This window comes from Dermacentor andersoni, chromosome 1 (genome assembly GCF_023375885.2).
Source record: "Dermacentor andersoni chromosome 1, qqDerAnde1_hic_scaffold, whole genome shotgun sequence".
NCBI lineage: Eukaryota > Metazoa > Arthropoda > Arachnida > Ixodida > Ixodidae > Dermacentor > Dermacentor andersoni.
Window position 1 is genome coordinate 106383549 of NC_092814.1, and position 20222 is coordinate 106403770.

Sequence of the window (20222 nt, forward strand, 5' to 3'; positions counted from 1 at the left end):
GAAGACTTAACTGGGAGAAGGCCGTCCAGATGAGCTCAGTGAGGAGCTAAGAGCATAATGACAAATGTTGAAGTCAGAAATGCTTCTCCTGTGGCAAAATGTACAAGCACTTCCAATTGATAAAAGAAAAGTTTTTCCTTGTGTTACGGCCACAACATTCCTGTTTAAATCCTTGAAAAAGAAATCTGCCGCCATAATAAGTGTCTACAGACAGTAATAAATGCAATGCTTCATTAGTTGAAAAACCTGCAAGTGCGCTTCTCCCCACACCTCCTTTGACCTAATCAAGATGGAGAACCTCTGGCTAGATAGATTCATAATTAAAGCATCAACATGTGAGCTGGTGATGTCGCCGCCGCTCCTTTCCCCATGCCGTCCAAGCTTTCAAAATGCATCCCAGCTTTAAAAGTGCTATTAGTGCGAAAGCAGTCATCTAGGTAAGGGAAAGTTTGTTTTGTTAGAAAGCCTACTTATGAAGTTTTGCCATTGTCTACTATTAGGGAAAAACGTTTCCCCTCACATAATGGTCGCATGTGAAACTTCAGATAACTTGTTCTTGGGCTGGTTGGTTGATACTAGCTGGAACTATCGTAGCACAAATCGATCGCACACAAAGAACGCAAGACTGGACACCATGGGTGCTGCAGTAGTGTCCGTGGTGTCTGGTCTTTTGTTTGTGTTCACTTTATTTGCACTACAATGGTTTCACCAAATGCCAAACTTAGTTACGCAAGCTGTCATTTTTGGTTCCACTAATTTCAATCATCACACGTGACAATGATCGTCATCACCACCAATCACACATATGCATACCTGCTGATCTGAAGATTTGGAAATTTCTAAAACTATCGTAGCGAGAGGAGGGGGGGGGGGAGAGATATGCGCGGCAGCACTTTTTTTTTTTCAGGGATTTACCCTTTGTGACAAGCTTACTCATGTTTTCACAACCGCAAGTGAAATCTGTGTCTTGGAGAGTAAAGAGCGAGAACTCCACTGGGGCACAATATATTTTTGCAATGATTTTGCTGTTGCCGACTTTGCCTGCTTCAGAAACTTCTTCGTGTAGATTTGCTCAAAGCAAGTACCACTCTGGTGCCCCTTGACCATTCAGCAGACTTCTGAGTGTTTTATCACACACAGATGAGCGAAACTCCGTTCGAGTTTTGTTCACAGCGCTGAATGTTCTCTTAAATTCAGCATTGCTGTGGGGAATGGAGAGAATACCCAGCATAACCATTGAAATTCTGTGGAACCTGAGCGATTCATCGACACTTTGAATGCTTCCTAATTGTGACCACTGCACGTCGCGCCTTGGCTCATTCAATACGTCGGCTGGAACCTGATACGCTTGCAAGTTGGCAAACTCGACTTCAAGTGCGTCGATTGCTTCTTCTTTTGATTCGCCACTCTGCTGGGGTAGATAGCAGGAAACGCTATAATAAAATGATGTACGATGGTGAATGAAGCAGTTTCCAGAGCATGTACTTGAGCAACTTCAGCCATCTTGGGACTGAAGTCTTCTAGCGCGAACTTGTGGTGAATTTAATTGCATGCTGCTGTTAAGTACAGACGTACAGCAGAGAAGAACTGCTCACTCTCAATGCAGCTCAGTGTCTCAATCGCAGGGTAGGTTGTGCTGCCAATGACTATGTCTTCATCACCTTTCTGGTTCTCTGCAGCTCCATAGTCAACTTCCAGCAATGAATGACATACCGTGACGACATCTGGGCACACAAATCTAGTCAGGAGATCTTCGAAAAGACGTTTCAAGAGGCCCTTCAGTACTTGAATCTGAGGAGCCTGCGCCTGAAGAAGGCAGTTGGCCTTCTCAAAAAGCGCTATAACATTTTGGAGAAAAAGGCAGCATGCCTCGATTAGCTCCGATGACAAAAAATAAAACAGGTGCTCCTCACGGGTCCCGTGACTGGCTTCCCCAGAATCCTTGGTATATAGTTTCAGTTTTTTTGCTTGAGGTCCAGAATGTGCTCCTTTCCTCTTTAGCGAGAGTTCATCACCGTCGGTGCTTTTTTTCCAGAGGCCTGCAGCAGTCTTGTGAAGATGTGTAGCAGACTATCCGGGTCAGGGCAGGGTTCTTGGGGGTTTGTGAGGAAGTCTTCGGAATTTGGTATGACTCCAAAAACAAGATCTGCTTGTTGCACTGCTTTGTATCAGATTAAAAAAAAAGCTGAGTAGTTGTTTCCACTGGTTGAGCAGCCTCTTCAAACACTTTCCCAACGACAGCCAACGTGTCGGCGAATGCTTCAACATCTTTCTGACCTTGACATCATGCATTCTTTTGGAACTCTTTAAGTCGATCTTTCTGTTTCGAGCTTTTCTCTAGGTAAAAAAAAAGAAATGTCAACCAAAGCCTCATCAACCTTTATAGGAAGACATGAAGCTTCTTTTAGGGCGACCAAATTGATGAGAACCAAACCCTATCAAACCTAGTTGAGCCTCTCTCAATTCAGTAGCAACAGTTTTTCATGCAGATAATGACATTGGCATTGTCCGAACACATACCTAACAGGTTTCCAACAGGCAAATTCCGAGACTTCATCTCGTCCAGAACCAGATTTGCAATCTTGTGACCCATCGCTTCCCCTTGGATTGTCCCGAGGCAAAGAAGACTCTACTCGTTTCTTTAACTAAATATGTTGCAACAATAGGATAAAGCTGCGTATCCCTATTGTTACTGCCATCCACAGCGATTGAAAGTATTTGGTGCTTTAGGGTATCCAGCAAAGAAGTCTCCATGTTGCTGGCCATTTCCCGAACAATTGACGCCGTTTTTGTTTGTCCACATGCGTAGCATTTCGCTTCTTCACACTTGGGGAACATCTTCCGGAAAAGCAGTCTGGCATGATCGTTGACACTCAGCAGGATGTTGTGTTCAACTAAGAACGCCGTGAAGAGGTATTCTGCAAGAATCACACTGAGGTCGTTGTCGCTGTGTACAAAACTTGCTAGGCTTGGCTGGCTGTCCGCGGCTCGCACGTATCCCTGATGCTTTTTCGAAGCGATGTGGACCTTGATGTCAGACTTGCTGCCATGAGAGGTGTTCACATCACAGGCACACATGGTGCAGAATCCGAACTTCTACCCTTTCTTCGATGGCATGAAGCTCGGAAATTCTGCCGTGTACGATTTCAAAAACACTTGAAGTACTGTCGGGGCTTCGAGTCCACCATCGCACTGCGAAGCCGCTACAGGCCGGAGTCGCACTGCGTCTGACGTGGCAGCTAGTCACACAATAGGCGAGGCCAACACTGCAGTGACTGAAGCTGATTGAAGTCCAAACCCGTGCGCCCGCGTAAACAAAGGCAACAGCATGGCAACAGGTTTGCGGAGATGCTAGAGGTGCTGTCAGCACTATTAAGCTTTGGATATGGATTCGTGACTCCCCTAGTAGATGACAGAAGTCACTACAACCTTGCAGCTGCTAATGATGATACCATGCATACGTATTGCCCCCTTGTGGTGGTGCAAGGTACCAGGGTGTAGTTTTACTACATCTTCACTTTTTTTTTTTCGCAAATTAAATTTTTTCCGTAAAATTTCAAGCAAGATTCGTAAAATCATAAAACTGCTCGAAATTCGTACATTTTAGGAAACATTCAGAAGAGTTGGCAGGTATGCATATGCAACACACAGTACCAAAGAGGATGAAAGGAACGTAGCCAAGTGTCGCTGAATTGGCTCGGCCACTCTGTGAAGCACATGCAGTAAACATGCTGAAAAATTGTCGTCAAAGTTAGGCCATCAGGAGTGGAGGAAGAGGAGAAGTGGCTCTTCTATGTGCACTGTAGCATCTGAGCTTGCTGTTCAATATTTTGCCTGTTGTGATTACGAAGGCCATATGGCTGTGTGCTGCGAGCGCATAGCTTGACTTATCGAACTGCTCTTTCAGCTTTCACAATTCCAATAAAGTGACCAGAAGTTTTATCCCACATAACAATTGCAGGCCCCCAATTCAGGAAAAAAAATTTTAGGGTAAGACAGCATGCTCACTTGATGAGATTAAATATGGCAACTTAGACATAAAAAAAATAAAGAAGGAAATAAGTTTTTTTTTTTTTGAGCATGTTCTCCACAAAATACTAATACTTTTGACTAAAAGTAGTTTAAGCGTCCAGTATAATATGCTGAGCGGGCGGGCTTTGCAAGTTAGCCTACAAAATTTGGGCAGGAGAACCTACAACACAAATATTTGAGAACTATAATCTGGCATTTACAGCGCTCAGCCATTAAAACTCAATACTTGGCCTGCATGACGGCAGACCCTTTTTGCACCACTGGCAAAAGTTTGATGGTCGCTGAGGGGGACGAATGCAGTCAAAACACATCAGATTGGTGTGTGCAGCATCGACTGGTGGTGCAAAAATGTTCCAGAAGTCACGCACTCAGAGTATCGCGTTTCAATAGCTGAGCACCGTATGTACAGGTATGCACAAATAGGGCTCTGCTTATGGCAGAATAATCAGAAACTACAAGTTCCCAACTACAGTTTAAATATTTAGAAAGTATGTGGCACTCACTTGGTTTTTTGACTTGCAGCGCCTTCTGAAGAGTCAAGCTTGATCTGCATTGACTTCCGTTCCTCATTCAGTTTGTCTATTAGATGGTCCATGCTACCAATTATACGGTTCACACGACTGTAAAGACGCATTGCTGCTTTAGTTTCTTGAATGTCACGTTTACCAGTTTTGACGGCCACATCCTTCAGTTCTTCTACATCCTGTAAGATAAAAAATGTATATGAGCTTGGCTAATTGCAAGAAAACCTACTGGCTGTGAAAACAAAAATAATAAAATGGCAACAACATTGAAGTTTACTGAAAGCAAGTAGCGAGGTAGCCAACAGATGAATTCATACATTTATCTGCTTAATAAAAAGCAAAACACCAAAAGCATTCAGCAATTAAACGTACAAGACTGCCATGTGTCAAAAGTAAGGCAACACTTGATCCAAAACTATGTCAAATAATACATCAAATCAGCATCAGTGCTTGATAAGCCTTTGTGTTTAGGGCAATACCTTACATTTTTGTAATTATTTATGTACCATGATTATTTCACAGTATGGGGGTGAAATACAATATACTTAAAAAAACTATAACGCGCAACTTATTGAGCTGAAGTTAAAATTATACAGAAAATACACATCGTCGCAATGGGCCAGTCCGCAGCTAAGGCCTACATGGTGCATGGAGAAGTGGCATGCAAAATCGGCTCTGCAACTACTTAGAGTGGTGTTGAAAGAAAGTGCTTACAGAGTGCTGGCTCTACAAACTGCCGAGCTCTACACATTAGCGCAAAAAAAAGGCCACCACATAACATTTCAGTGGATTCCCAGTCACTGTGGTATACACGGCAACGAACTGGTCGATGCCGAAGCGAAGAAAGCACTCGAAGAACCAGAGTCAATGCTTGCAATTCCTTTTTCAAGAGCGGACGCCAACTGCCTGCACTCCAGCATCATCCGAAAATCGACAGAAAAGCACTGGGACAATCCGGATAATTGCCACAGACGACTCCAGAGATTGGACTCTACCATGAAAGTTAGGCTACCACCGAAAATTCAACGCAGCTGTGCCAGTCTTCTGCACAGACTAAGGCTGGGGGCAGCGTTTACGCACGGATACGTGCACCTCATGCAATGCACTGAGTCTGCAGACTGTGAGTTGTGCAATGTGAATGAGACTATAGGTCATGTGCTTTGTGACAGCCTTAAGTACGTGGAAGAGCGTCAAAAGTTGAACAAAAAGACCTTACACATCTCAACAGCCCACCGTTGTCGGAGGACGTTATTTTAGGCCCTTGGCCATACGCTCAATCGAGTTTCAAGGCCATCCAGGTGTTACTGAACTTTTTAAAAAGTATGGGCCTGGACTGTAGGCTTTGAGCATGCCAAATTGCTTGCCATATGTTTTACATCCTCCTTCTCTCGTCATCGTCACCCATCATGCGCCTCTTTCTTCCACTTTTATTTCTCTCTTGCCCTTCCCCCAACGCCGAGTAGCTGGCTGGAGGAATATACCTCACGCCGACCTCTCTGCATTTCGTATCATTAAACTTCTCTTTCTCTCTCTGGAGACGTGGCATTCATGATGTTGGAACATGCAGTGGCTGCCTGAGAAACTATCAGTTTAGAGTACTGCAGTAGCATCTTTTTCCTTTAAAACTCAGTAACTTACACAATGACATTCCTTAACCAAAGTCGAATTAAGGGAAGTCTGCTGCATTACCTTAAGCAAATACCCAAGCAACGAAAAATTACCCTAACTTAATACAGTCAAATGTCTCTACAACGAATGCCTCTACAGCAAAATAGTAGCCTGAGTAATGAGCAATTGATTATGACCTGGCTGAACTCCTATCTTTCCTATGTATAGTGAATGCATCTAGAACGAATACCACTACAGTCGGCTCTCATTGCAACAGACCCTGATAATCCGACAAAAAACATATGTTTTATCCAAAGTCCATAATATCCGAAACATCTCACTTCTGAAGCTTCCGTAGTGATGTCTGACAACTTTATTCCAAAGAGTGAGTGACGAACGTCCAAAGTAAAAAACAAGAAAGTTGCAGTTTCACCCACAAGGCGAAACACTGATTGCGATAGCAAATTAAGCAAGATAAGTGCGGCAGCAACAGCGAGCGAATTGACCTTCGTGCTGTCTCTCGCTTCAATGCGAACTAAGCATCAAAAGCACAGCACATACGAAGCTGCCGGCACTGGGTGCACTCTGTCCACATTGCAGCTCGCTTTCATGACATGGCGGTTGTGCCGTAAGCAGCAGACGTCAGAGTGCCTAGCCCCCCCCCACCTCCTGTGCCTATCGCGCGAAAGACAACGGCGCATTTCTGCCCCGCCTTCATCCCTCGTGCACGCGATATTGAGTCCCGATCGTCGGCTGACCTTGTATGCCTTTATACTCCCGATTATGAAAAACATTGCCGCTAATTTCTTCCGCTGTAGCCGATAGTCCGTTGTAGCGCGGTCCGCTAAAAGCAAAATTCGTTGGATTAATAAAATAGGTAGAACAAAATAATGCTGAAATATGGTCCGTTATATCCGAAACTGTTGTATGCGGGTCTGTTGTAACGAGCGTAGACTTTACAACGAATCTTCATGTGCAACAAAGGAATTTAGGCATCCCTGATGACTGACTTGTTGCTTTACGACTAACACCACATAATGGTGCTGCTACTACTTTTCGCAGACATCACCAAGGGGCGTCACAAGGTGTAGCAGTGGTGCTAGTGAGGCACTTGAAGAGAGTGCCAATAACAGACATAGTGCTGCACTGCTCCAGGAATCACTCAAGTCAAACACTGCTTGTTGTAACTGTATCAGTGGGTGCAACAATTGATGAATACATTGTAGTTTATGGTGGTCTGGTGTAAACAGAACTGACGACGTCTCCAAACCCATCTAGGGTGAGAAGGACACAAACGTCAACAAAGGCAACAGTGATGAAGAACCTGTAAACGAACCAAGAATTTTGAAGGCAAGGGAGGCAACAGTGGCATTCGACAACCTGCAGTTTTATTTTGCTTAGCTGCTGTGGAGAATGCTGAGACTTTCCGTGCAATAATGTTGATTGCAGTCATACATGCTGTCAGACAAAGTATTCACAAAAATATTAGGCTTAATAATACTTCATTAACTATTTCTTGAATCCATATCAAATACAGGTTTTCATTTTTTGAATGCTCTTAGCCTGCATTGCTGTGAGCAGTATGGTGCATGACCTTTACAATGAAGTGACCTGTGTAACGAAGGATTTTGGAGGTCCCGAGCACTTTGTCATAAAGGCATTTGACTTATTGTGAACTTAACACATCAAATTATCCAGAGTGTATAGAACAGAAATGACTTTCCAACTTCTAATAAAGTGTATTATGAAGAAATATGATACCCACAAGACTTCAAAAGTCCATGTCATCACAGCTGTCATGCAGGAAATCCCTCACAGATTGTTTTCATAGATCCCAGTGCCAATGTTTTCCAACCATACCCTGTCCACCTAGCATCATTACCTTAGATACCACCATTTACAAGAAGCTACGCAGTGAGACCTGAAGAACTCACCATACGACTATAAGTAGTAAAGTGAGAGAGTCCCTGTCTGGTGTGTCCTATCCTGGTTGTTAGTTTCACTCAGCTGTACTTGGTGCATTACAAGATGAATATGACGAATCAAATTGATTCAGGCTTTAAAATATGCACTCAAATCCAGGATTTCTTCCTCTGTGCCTTTGTAATGCCTTTGCCACACTTCAACATTCTTGCACTGTAGCCAGCAGAGAAAGCTTGGAAATCTATAGCATTTATTTTTTGCATTGCTTTTGTCAGAAAATTTGCTACATCTATGTGTATTGCTTCACTTACGCATATGTTACAGTTACATAAAGTACTACTCGGAATTTTGGTGCATCCTGCCTATTTATGTATCAGATGCGGATGGCATGCCTAGAAAAACCATTCCATTTTACCAACACCAGTGGTGAAATTGAGCAACATTTTTCATATGGCAATATTTTGCACACCACTACCACGCTTACCTACCTGCTTGTAGTCTGCCATTTCCTCTTTTAAGTCTTCAAGCTCTTCTTTTTCTATAAGAAGTTCTTGTTTCTCAGCAGCTATTTTTTCCAAGGCATCCTCAATATCTGCGAGGTCAGCCTTTGAGAGCTCCTCCTTCTTGGGTTCAGGCGGCTTTTTCTCCACTGCAGAATGAAGAGAGACAGCAGCAAGAATGAGAAGATGTGAAAAGCATGTGTGTAGTAAAGACAGGAAAACAAAGTGACAAAGAAAAAGAAAATAGAAGCCAATTAAACATGCCGAAACGGACTTGAACTTGGCATGATGAATGATGCAGACTAATACTCAAATACAGTAACAGGGTAGATACAAATAGAAGAGAATTGCATATATATATATATATATATATATATATATATATATATATATATATATATATATATATATATAAGCAGGTAAGGATGAGAGATAACGATGGGTATGTAACTGGATATTAGGAGAACACTGGGAGAGGTCCTTTACTGCAGTGCACTTAATTTGATTGATAAAGGTAACAGTGAAAATGTCACAGCCGTCATAGCTAATTCTTGACTTTGAATTGCCAGACTGATATTGTGGCCATTGTTAGCACAGAAGCCTTTGAAAGGCTTTCATGATTGATTTCAAATAACCCTGAAAAAGCATTTAATCCAGGAGTCCCTTAGCATTATTGACGTGATTTTTCTGAGCCAAAGGATCACCAGCACACAGCCGTTAAGAGGTCAAGCATAATATGGGAATTATACACTGCAGAACATTAAACATTAAAGTGCGAGGTTCATACTAAGGTGAATGAATGATACAATATATGCTCACTATCTTCATCTAGTTGTGTAATAACGGCAGCCTTATCTTCAAGAATCTCCTTGATTTCTTCCTCATGCTTCTGGCCAATACTCTTCAACTTCTGCAAATGAAAAAGAAAGATAACACTCAAAAAGCTATCAAATTAATTTCCGATTATATAAACATTGACAGCGTTCATATCTCTCTGGCAAAATACCATGGTGACACATTTTATGGCAAGTTTTTACAGTGACAAGTGAAAATGAAGGGGTATGCAATACACAACAATCTATCCTTGTGATATAGCTAGGATGTTACACATTTTTCATTTGAAATGGAAAGAGCCAATGCTTAAGAGCAATGTGACACAAGGAAAAAAGATATGTGCACTAAACTCCAATTGTACCTTTGTATAAGAAGTAAGTATTTTAACAAGGTCTGCAGGATTAAATGCAATTATGCACATTTCTACACTTATCACAAAATGCTGTATGCATACATGCCAACCTGAAGATTTGGAAATTCGTGAAACTATTGCAAAACTATTGCGGCGAGAGGAGGAGGGGGGGGAGGCATATGTGCGGCAGCACATTTTTTTTTTTAGGGATTTACCTTTTGTGACAAGCTTACGCACGTTTTCACAACCGCAAGTGAAATCCGTGTCTTGAAGAGTAAAAAGCGAAAATTCCACTGGGGCACAATTTCTTTTTTCAATGATTTTGCGGTTGCCGACTTTGCCTGCTTCAGAAACTTCTCCGTGTAGGTTTGCTCAAAGCAAGTACCACTCTGGTGCCCCTTGACCATCAGCAGACTGCTGAGTGTTTTCTCAGACACAGATGAGCAAAACTTTGTTCGAGTTTTGTTCACAGCGCTGAATATTCTCTCACATTCAGCACTGCTGTGGGGAATGGAGAGAATACTCAGCCTAACCATTGAAATTCTGTGGAACCTGAGCGATCCGTCGACACTTCGAACGCTTCCTAATTGTAACCACTGCACATTACACCTTGGCTCATTCAATATGTCGGCTGGAACCTGATACGCTTGCAAGTTGGCAAACTCGACTTCAAATGCGTCGAATGCTTCTTTTTTTTATTTGTCACTTTCCTGAGGTAGGATAGCAGAGAATGCCATAATAAAATGACGTATGCTGCTGAATGAAGCAGTTTCCAGAGCTTGTACTTGAGCAACTTCAGCCATCTTGAGATTGACGTCTTCAAGCGGGAATTTGTGGTGAATGTCTTGCTGCCGTTAAGTACAGACGTACAGCAGAGAAGAACTGCTCTCTCTTAATGCAGCTCAGTGCCTCAACCAAAGAGTAGGTTGTGCTGCCAATGACTATGTCTTCATCACCTTTCTGGTTCTCTGCAGCTCCATAGTCAACTTCCAGAAATGAATGACATGCCTTGACAACACCTGGGCGCACAAATATAGTCAGGAGATGCTCGAAAGGGCTGTTCAAGAGGCCCCTCAGTACATGCATCTGAAGAGCCTGTGCTTGAAGAAGGCAGTCTACCTTCTCAAAAAGCAGTATAACATTTCGGTGAAAGAAACAGCATGTCCTGTTTAGCTCCAATGACAAAAAATAAAACAGGTGCTCCTCACGGGTCATGTGGCTGACTTCCCCAGAATCCTTGGTATGAAGTTTCAGTTTTTCTGCTCGAGGTCCAGAATGAGCTCCTTTCCTCTTTAGCGAGAGTTCATCGCCGTCGGTGCTTTTTTTCCAGAGGCCTGCAGCAGTCTTGAGAAGATGTGTAGCAGGCTTTGGGGGTCAGTGCAGGGTTCTTGGGGGTTTGTGAGGAAGTCTTCGGAATTTGGTATGACTCCAAAAACAAGCTCTGCTTGTTGCACTGCTTTGTTTCAGATAAAAAAAAGTTTAGTAATGGTTTCCACTGGTCGAGCCGCCTCTTCAAGCACTTTCCCAACGACGGCCAACATGTCGACGAATGCTTCAACATCTTTCTGAGCTCAGCGTCATGCATTTTTTGGAACTGCTAAAGTCGATCTTTCCATTTCGAGCTTTTATCTAGGTAAAAAAAATTACACAGATCCCATGCACTGTGGGAATCGATGTAGGCGAAGCTTTCCATGCTGGACGCTTTGATTGACGATATGTAGCGGTGATGTTGACAGCTAAAGCTTAATTTCTTCAACGTTTAGTCTAACACAAGAGTGGTGAGTTGATGGTAAACGTTAGCTTGCTTGCACCACTGCTGTTTGTCTGCGTAATTCACAGAACACACAGGGAGAGGTGTTTACTTGAGGGGTTGGTGTGCGTCATATTTTATAACCTCCGAGAGGTTTGAGTGTGGTCATTGCCTCACATGGCAAATCGCATTGTGGCAGAAGTATTAAACTTGAATTGGATTATGGGGCTGTACGTGCCAAAACCACAATCGGGTTATGAGGCACACCGTAGTGGCAGACTCCAGATTAATTTTGACACCGTGATGTTCTTTAACGTGTCCCAAAATCTAAGTGCATGTGCGTTTTCTATTTTGTCCTTATTGAAATGCGGCTGCCGCATTTGGGACCAAATCCGCGGCCTCTATAGCAATGCCATAGCCGCAAAGCTACCGCGGCGGGAACAGAAGTGATGATCTGACGGTCGACCGCTTCCGTAGTGTCGCCTGGATGCTGCGGTGTGCTTTAATTAAAGTGGCTCTGCTTCTGCACGCCCTGCGTTGTTTGTCCGTAGTTTGACATATTCGCATGGTGTTTATTTTTCAGAAATAGTAGCAACATACTATACCGTACCTTGAGCTTAAGCTTATCCAGTTTCCCCGCAACTGCTGTCGTATAGTAGTAGGGCTTCCTTGCCTTCTCATGTTACCTCCCCCCATCCCCTTTTATAGGAACTGCCTCTTCTCCTCCCTTCTCCCTACAGTTCTATGTGCGTCCCCTCTGGCCTCGCACGTTAGCAGAAAGGGAAGCACTGCAGTTTCTGCAACGCTTCTGAGGGGAGTCATGGTTAATTAAAGCTGTCAAGTGTCTAATGCGGCGACGGCCAGGGAGCTCCAGAGAGCATTGAGCACATTCAATGTGGTGGGGTTAAAACGAGTTTCTCCCGTCGCCTTTCCTATCTGACTCGCGCCTGTCATCTATATACATGCTCTCAACCACCCCCCAACGCGGTGTGTGCGGCAGCAGCAGCCATAGCAGCAGCAGCATCAGTGGGAAAGTCGAAAGAAGAGGCAAAGAAAGCTTCACATTAAAAAAATGTCAACCAAAGCCTCATCAACCATTACAGGAAGACATGAAGCTCCTTTTTGAGTAGCCAAGTTGATGAGATGGCACAGGCAACAAACCCCTATCAAACCTAGTTGAGCCTCTCTCAATACAGTAGAAACTGTTTTTCTTGCCGATCATGATATTAGCATTGTCCGAACACATACCCAACAGGTTTCCAACAGGCAAATTCCGAGACTGCACCTCGTCCAGAACCAGATTTGCAATCTTGTGACCCGTCACTTCCCCTTGGATTCTCCCGAGGCAAAGAAGGCGGCTTTCAACTCTACTTATTTCTTTAACGAAATATGTCACAACAATAGGGTAAAGCTGCGTATTCCTATTGTTACTGCTATCCACAGCGATTGAAAATACTTGCTGTTTTAGGGCATCCAGCAAAGGAGTCTCCGCGTTGGCGGCCATTTCCCAAACAATTGACGTCGGCTTTGTTTGTCCACAGGCATAGCATTTCGCTTCTTTGTACTTGGGGAACATCTTCCGGAAAAGCGGTCCGGCATGATCGTTGACACTCAGCGGGATGTTGTGTTCAACTAAAAACACTGTGAAGAGGCATTCTGCTCAAATCACACCAAGGTCATTGTCACTGCGTACAAAACTTGCTAGGCTTGGCTGGCTGTCCGCGGCTCGCACGTATCCCTGATGCTTTTTCGAAGCGATGTGGACCTTGATGTCAGACTTGCTGCCATGCGAGGTGTTCACATCACAGGCACACGTGGTGCAGAATCCGAACTTCTACCCTTTCTTCGACGGCAAGAAACATGAAAATTCTGCCATGTACGGTTTCAAAAACGCTTGGAAGCACTGTCAGGGCTTCGAGCCTGCCATTGCACTGCGAAGCCACTACAGGCCGGAGTCGAACTGTGTCCGATGCGGCAGCTAGTCACAGAAAAGGCGAGGCCAACAATACAGTGACTGAAGGTGACTGAAGTCTAAATGCGCTCTCCCGCACGAACAAAGGCAACAGCATGGCAAAAGGTTTGTGGAGGTGCTAGAGGCGCTATCGGCACTATCGAGCTTTGTATATGGATTCGTGACCCCCAGTAGACGACAGAAGTCACAACAACCTTGCAGCTGCTGATGATGATATTGTCAGGGGTATAAAACTATCTACACGGTGTATTTCGAAAGCGTATGTACACAGCTGCCGAGAATCCCAAGAGGCTCTTGCCACTTCGACCGACTCATTTTATTCACGTTCCCCCACAGGTCTCAACATACATTGAAATGTCGCCTTCTACGCCAGTTCCCGATGGTGATTACATCTCCGCTCCCATAACTGCCATCGTTCTAACGCACAGCGTTACTGTCCCGCATACAATACTGAGGGTCACAATCGCACGTACCTCCTGTGGTGAATTTCGGGCTCGCTAAGCAGATTCTGCCTAAAGATATCACCCTGGCTATAATCACTGCTTTAGAAGTTAGTTGCGTTGAGACTTTTGCCGTCGACGCTTCCTGTGAGCCTTTCCGGTCTGCCAAATGTACTGACGACCATTAGGAAAATGATCACCACGAATATCACTCCTGCGGAGACTGAACAGCTCTGCAGTCTATTGCCTTCCTACAAGGATATATTCGACCTGAAAAACCGACTCTTCAGCCAGACATCACTTGTCAAACATTGTATACATACAGGTGATAATCCACCCATCCATCAGCGACTCTACCGAGTTTCAGCTTCGGAGCGGCACGTCATCAAAATGGAAGAAGACAAGATGCTAGCGAAAGACATCATTGAACCAACGTCGAGTCCCTGGGCGTCTCCTGTCATGCTTGTCAAAAAGAAGGACGGCTCATGGAGATTCTGCGTTGATTACCGCCACCTCAACCGCATGATGAAGAAAGACGCCTACCCAGCACCTCCATCAAAATGTCACGTGTATAAAACTATCTACACGATGTATTTACAAAGCGTATATACACAGCTGCTGAGAATCCCGAGAGGCTCTTGCCACTTTGTCCTCTTCACCGTCCATGACCTTGTTCTCTTTTCCCACCGTAACAATATCATGCATAGGTATTGCCATCTCATGTCGGTGCAAGGTACCAGGGTGTAGTTTTACTACATATACACATTTTTTTTTTCCGCAAATAAAATGTTTTCTGCAAAATTTCAAGCAAGATTCATAAAATTGTAAGACTGCTCGAAATTCGTACATTTTACAGAGAATTCGGAAGAGTTGGCAGGTATGTGTATATATCCATTTCAGGGCACTAAGTTTTTGTAAACATAATTTTTAGAAATTCTATAAGTTGCAAATTCTATAAGAAAAAAAGAACTTTTACCAACAGTCCTCTTAGGTGCACAAAAAGAACACTTATTCCAATTCAATCGATGCCATTGAAGGCCTTGTACTGCGATGCACTGTGAAGTAAAGTAGGGTGCTCACTTGTGGCTGATATTCCTGCCTTTTGAAGAAGTTAGTTGCATAGATCAAACCTGCCTAACACCTTTAACTGTTCTGTCCTATTCTTGAATGAGAGAACACCTTTAAAGGGATACGGACACAAAATCTGAACGTTTTGCAAAAATACTGAAAATGAGTCCGCAGTGTGCGAGTACACCGAAAACAAGTAGTCACTTAGCTCATTTTTCAGCGGATGGCTTTATTTTTCACATTTCTGTGAGCGCGCGCAACGCTGCCCGGCCCAAGCGAGTTGGAAGGCGTGACAGCACGACACCCTCGTCGGATAGCTAGCCGGCCGGCCGCGGTCATTCGAGGCGCGCCACCGCAGTCATCGCGAGCATGGATTCAGGTTCTGGTGTCTCTACCAGCAATGAGTACACGTCTGAAGACAAGGACCGTTCCAACTTGGCAAGAAATATAACCGCTTACGGTTACAAGATTTCTGCGTCAAGCGACGAAGAAGAGCAGGCGGCCGTGGACGTGCCGGTCAGGCAGCTCAAGCCAGCAACATGGTAAGCTTTTTTTCTAGTAAACTTGACGTGTAGCGGCAGCAGTTCGTAAAGTTATGTTACGTAGGATGTAAAATGCCTAGTTCCGTGACCCACATTGAGGCAGAAAGGCAGCTATTACGGCTGAATCGCAGGTAGCGTTGTAGCTTGTCGCTTTGTGCTTACCTACGCTGTTGGCTTTCGACCACTGCGCACTTCGTTTTTGCGCAACGAGGCATGGCATGTGTAGAATTTTCCAGCTGTTTCATAGCCCTTTGTTTACAGCTACTGTCATATTCACGCCATTAGAAGCCATTTACTGGTTAAACTCGTTGAGATGGGCGGCTGTGCTAGGGACGCGTCGACGAGATCACTTAGCTACAATGATTCTGTGGCCATAGAAAAAGGAAAGACTTTGGCTGTGACATTTACTAGGGAAATGCTGCGCGAACAATCAAGTCATGAAACCCGACGCATGATCATGCAGAGACCTATGAAAAGCCTTCATTTTTTGCTTCAGGTTGAAAAGCAACGTGTGAAAAGGCAATGTAGATAAATGCACTACGCATTTTAGATTACTACACATGCATGCTACTATCTGGCATTCATTCATTGGCTGTGTTTTGTATATTTGATCAATTAAAACAGCGCTTATATGCTTTTATTCAATATTAGACGCAGCGAAAGTGCACACAACATGACTATTTTGTTGTGTGACAAAAACATGCATCCACAGGGTGAATAATTTCTGTCACAACCCGAGAATATCTGTTCTTGCACAGCCAATGAAAGGGTAATTTCCCTTCTTTCAACAGGTGCTCTTGCGGTCACCACTGCGGCTACATGCCTACAGGAAGAGAGCGGATCTGTTGCACAGAGCAACAAAATGTGGCGAACACAGCTGAGAGTTATGAATGCATCACTGAGCACCCGCTCTTTGAATTGTATTGCCTCAACAGGAGCCTTTTGAGCGGCATGCCAAGGCTTTTCAGCACAGCTGGCCTGGTCGCATAATCATCGTCGATGAAGTGGTCGGCGCAAATGAAGCCATTTTTTAGAAGTCTCCATGCTTCTAAACGCACCTTCTCGTCTCAGGGAAACGTGTGCGATGGCGTGTCACGACCGACGATGCTGTTATAACAGGATAGGGCACAGTAATGTCTGGGCATTTCCTTCCACCGTGACGAATGCGTCAATACCGATCGACGACCGTGGGAACATGCGTGGAAGACGCACCACCTGCGTGGAGCGCCGTAGGGATAATGTTTCAGACGGACCAAGTGCGAACATCGCCGACGACGATAAACAAACGCTGCAAGGGACCGACACTCCGGAAAGACTGCGACAGCTGTGACTGACCTAGGCCGCGCGCGCGGGGTGTGTGTGTTCAGCTTCTGCCAGTGGCCGCTTGGAGGCAAGGCGCAACAGAAAATTGCAAAGAAAGATGTTTCTCGTTCCTTTTTTCAAAGCAGTTTGTTGTATTTGTAATTTTTAACAGTTGAACTTTTGTTCTGGCGCAGAAAACCACCCACCAACTTTTGTGTCCGTATCCCTTCAGAAAGTTTAGGCCCAGCGACAGCACAAGTCTAAAAATCTTTGTGTTACTGCCACTGTGGCACTTAACCACAGGAGAAGGCAACCAGTAGTGTGTCCAGTTGTAAACTGCACACCTTACGTGTGCATATAAACACACACATATGCACAAAGCTAAAAATATTAATAAAGAACATGTACGCACTTCACTTTCAACTGCTACTTCATTTTCTTCCTTTTCCTTCTTAATAGCTTCTTCTTCTTGTTGGATGATCTCAATTTTGGTACGATTGTCCACTTTCCCTTCCCGTTCACCAATCTTGTACTTGGCCTCTGTAACCTGCAAACAAGCCACAGTGACAATACAGCAAACATCTTTGTCCAAACCATATAAATGAAAACATATATCATCTGCAAAGTGAGCCATTAACAAAAATTTCTGCCCATTCTTCTGCCCCAGCTCAACTTTCTTTCCCACTGGTTGGAAGAAAGCAGTAACACTATCCATGGAATTTGAAGCAGAAAATTTCCTAATTATACCCAGAATTACCGCAAAGCTTATCAAATTATCATAAATATCAAACAAACCAGAAAAAAAAAGGCATCTATAAGTATACGTGGCTACCACTGGTGTAAAAATATGAGAGAGAACTGCCAGTGAAAACATGAGATATTTGTAGGTCATTTCTGTCTGATGTGCACAGTACAACAGCACTGCAAAACAGGGCAAGCTCACTTAGTTCTTACACAATGTAACGTTGCCAGCACCACTGCCACATCATTTTTTAGTTTTTAGTATTTTTCTTGGTGCACCACTCATAAAATAGATTAAGTAGTGTTGGAGATAGCAAAAGAACTCATCCAGAAATTGAGGTCCAGCGATTTCTTACGTGCTCACGCCAAGTGATGCATCTTAAGATGTAATAGCCCCTCTTGCGTAATCCCCTGACTCTGTGCTCAAACTGACACAAAGTACTAGTCGACGCTTGATATAATGATGTTGTGCTTGCTGTGAAAAGCTCTGTTAAATTATGATTTTCATTCAGTTGAGGTTTCTAAGTTTCAGAAAATTTCTTCACAGGTTCCTAGAACAGTGGTGGCAGAGAGCATGTTCTTAGTGTGCATTTATGAACAATATCCCATAAGAAAATGGTGCAATGATTACGGAATCAAAAGCACTGCAGTGTGTGGGCACTGAGCAGTGTCTCAGAGATTAAATCGCAGCAAAGATTGCAGCAGAGTGCTTATTGCACTTAGTGCTAGCATATCTGTGAGCATGGATAAAGCAAGCTCAGCGCAGTTTTCGTACCAACATAACAGATTGTGCAGCAGTGCATTCTGTCCTCCGCTTGATAGCTTTCTTTTACTACTCGCTAATAATGTTTGCAAGCAAATAACGGATTCTGTGTTGGGAAGCTTTTCTTTTAAAGGGACCCTGAAACGATTTTGACGATTTTCTACAAACGTACTGAGTTGTTAGAGTAGGTTCTCCTGATCATTAATTGACACATCTAAGTGCTCCGTGTAAAGCGTGTAATTTATTATAAGGTTTTAAAAATGCACATTGCTGCCGATCGCAGCACACTGCTCGGAGGAATGTTAAGCTGCCCCTACCCTTATGACTGAGATCACCCATATGACGTCAGTGGGGCGAGCTATCCGATTGGCTGACCAGGGCGCGTGATCAATAATTTTTCCAACTTTATGGTAAACAAATGATGTACGTAATAGTTGGAATGTTAGTTCATTTGTTTTTATAAAAAGAAAGTAACATAATGAGAATGCACAAGAACAATTTTTCAGTACACTGAAGCACTTCCGGCACACAGCAGGTGTTGTCTGCTTGTGTTACAACGTACTCCATTTTGACGAGAGCTCCGTGGTCAGAGTCGGTCTCAGTCTTTTCGCGAGCACTATGATTCGACTTTGTTGCCTTGTGGACTGCAAACGTAGCGACTGGTAATATGTCAAGCTGCGAAATCGTGTCCCTCTGCAAGGCAGCATATGAGCGAACTGGCTGCTACGCATCGGACTGCCGCTATCCGATTGGTGCCAGGATTTGCGCGTTTATGTCCGTCACTTTACACCAGAAGATTACTAACGCAATAGCGTTTCGCGAGTCCGGTATTAGGGCAAACGCAAGCACAAGGGGACAGGGTGTGGCCACTTGACTGTGCCCTAACGGGATGAGCAGAAGCACAAATGTGAATGGTCTGCACGGTGCAGCTACCTGGTGGCACAGAGCTCAACCATACACAGCAGCAGTAACGAAGTGTATTCTTCTTTGCTGCTGGTGTGTATTTTTCACAGTAGTGTAATCATCAACACGTTTTTATAAATGTTTAAAATGTTTTACACTTGGTTAGAGCAATATTAGCGCTTTGTGTGGCTGGTTAAGCACTGTGCCAACAAGTGGCTGGAATGTGCAAACCGATCAGGCCACTCACGTACGTCTACGCTTAAGTTCCTTCATCAGCTTGAGTTTATACCTCCAGCCATTTGCCGAAATGACCACTTGCCTGTGGTTACCGGAGTATTATCTTGGCTTGTAGTGCGAAGCGAACACGGACACAGAAAGGAGCAGACAGGACGAGCGCCGATAATGTTACCGTACCAACACGCCCAACTGTCTATCCTTTTGCGTTACCGGAAAACCACACACGTTCGGCGCTACGACAGAATGCTCGCAAGGCACGCTGCTTCGATAGCTCTCGCTTGAGGTCGACGGCCAAGCGCCTAGCGGAGAGGTTTCGTGTGGGCGGGGTCGGGCTCCAAAACAACCGGAAGTGGACGATGTGACGTCGCATCATGACGCAGAACCAGTGAAGGTGGAGCTTAGCCCCGATCGCTCGGCGAACGAGTTGAGGAGGAAAAGCATGGCTAGGGAGGAGGGTAACTTCTAATCGCTTGTAGCGCCATTAATACGTAACGCTTCACTTAAATTGTGGTGTGAATGTTGTGCTTAAGCTGTACCCTATGCGTCTACAAAATTTGCCCGAACCGTTTCAGGGGCCCTTTAATTTGGTGGTCACAAAAGCTCCATGTACATGCATGTGGTGCACATGGACTTCATTAAATCAAGGCTGCTGAATACACTTATTTTGCCAAATTATGTAAAAGAATGTACACTGTTTTCATGGAACTAAGATCAGGTAGTGAAAAAAGTTA

The 20222-nt window shown here is 44.1% G+C and overlaps 1 protein-coding gene across 1 annotated transcript in view; it reads right to left on the reverse strand.

The window, feature by feature from the left end:
- LOC126545557 (mitochondrial proton/calcium exchanger protein-like) overlaps window positions 1-20222 on the reverse strand; it is a 44546-nt gene that overhangs the window by 4814 nt on the left and 19510 nt on the right. The window contains exons 7-10 of the mRNA XM_050193474.3: window positions 17260-17394; window positions 9407-9497; window positions 8576-8736; window positions 4536-4735 (exon numbers count right to left, since the gene is read on the reverse strand). Of these exons, the coding sequence (XP_050049431.1) occupies window positions 4536-4735; window positions 8576-8736; window positions 9407-9497; window positions 17260-17394 (587 nt within the window). The remainder of the gene's footprint in view (window positions 1-4535; window positions 4736-8575; window positions 8737-9406; window positions 9498-17259; window positions 17395-20222) is intronic.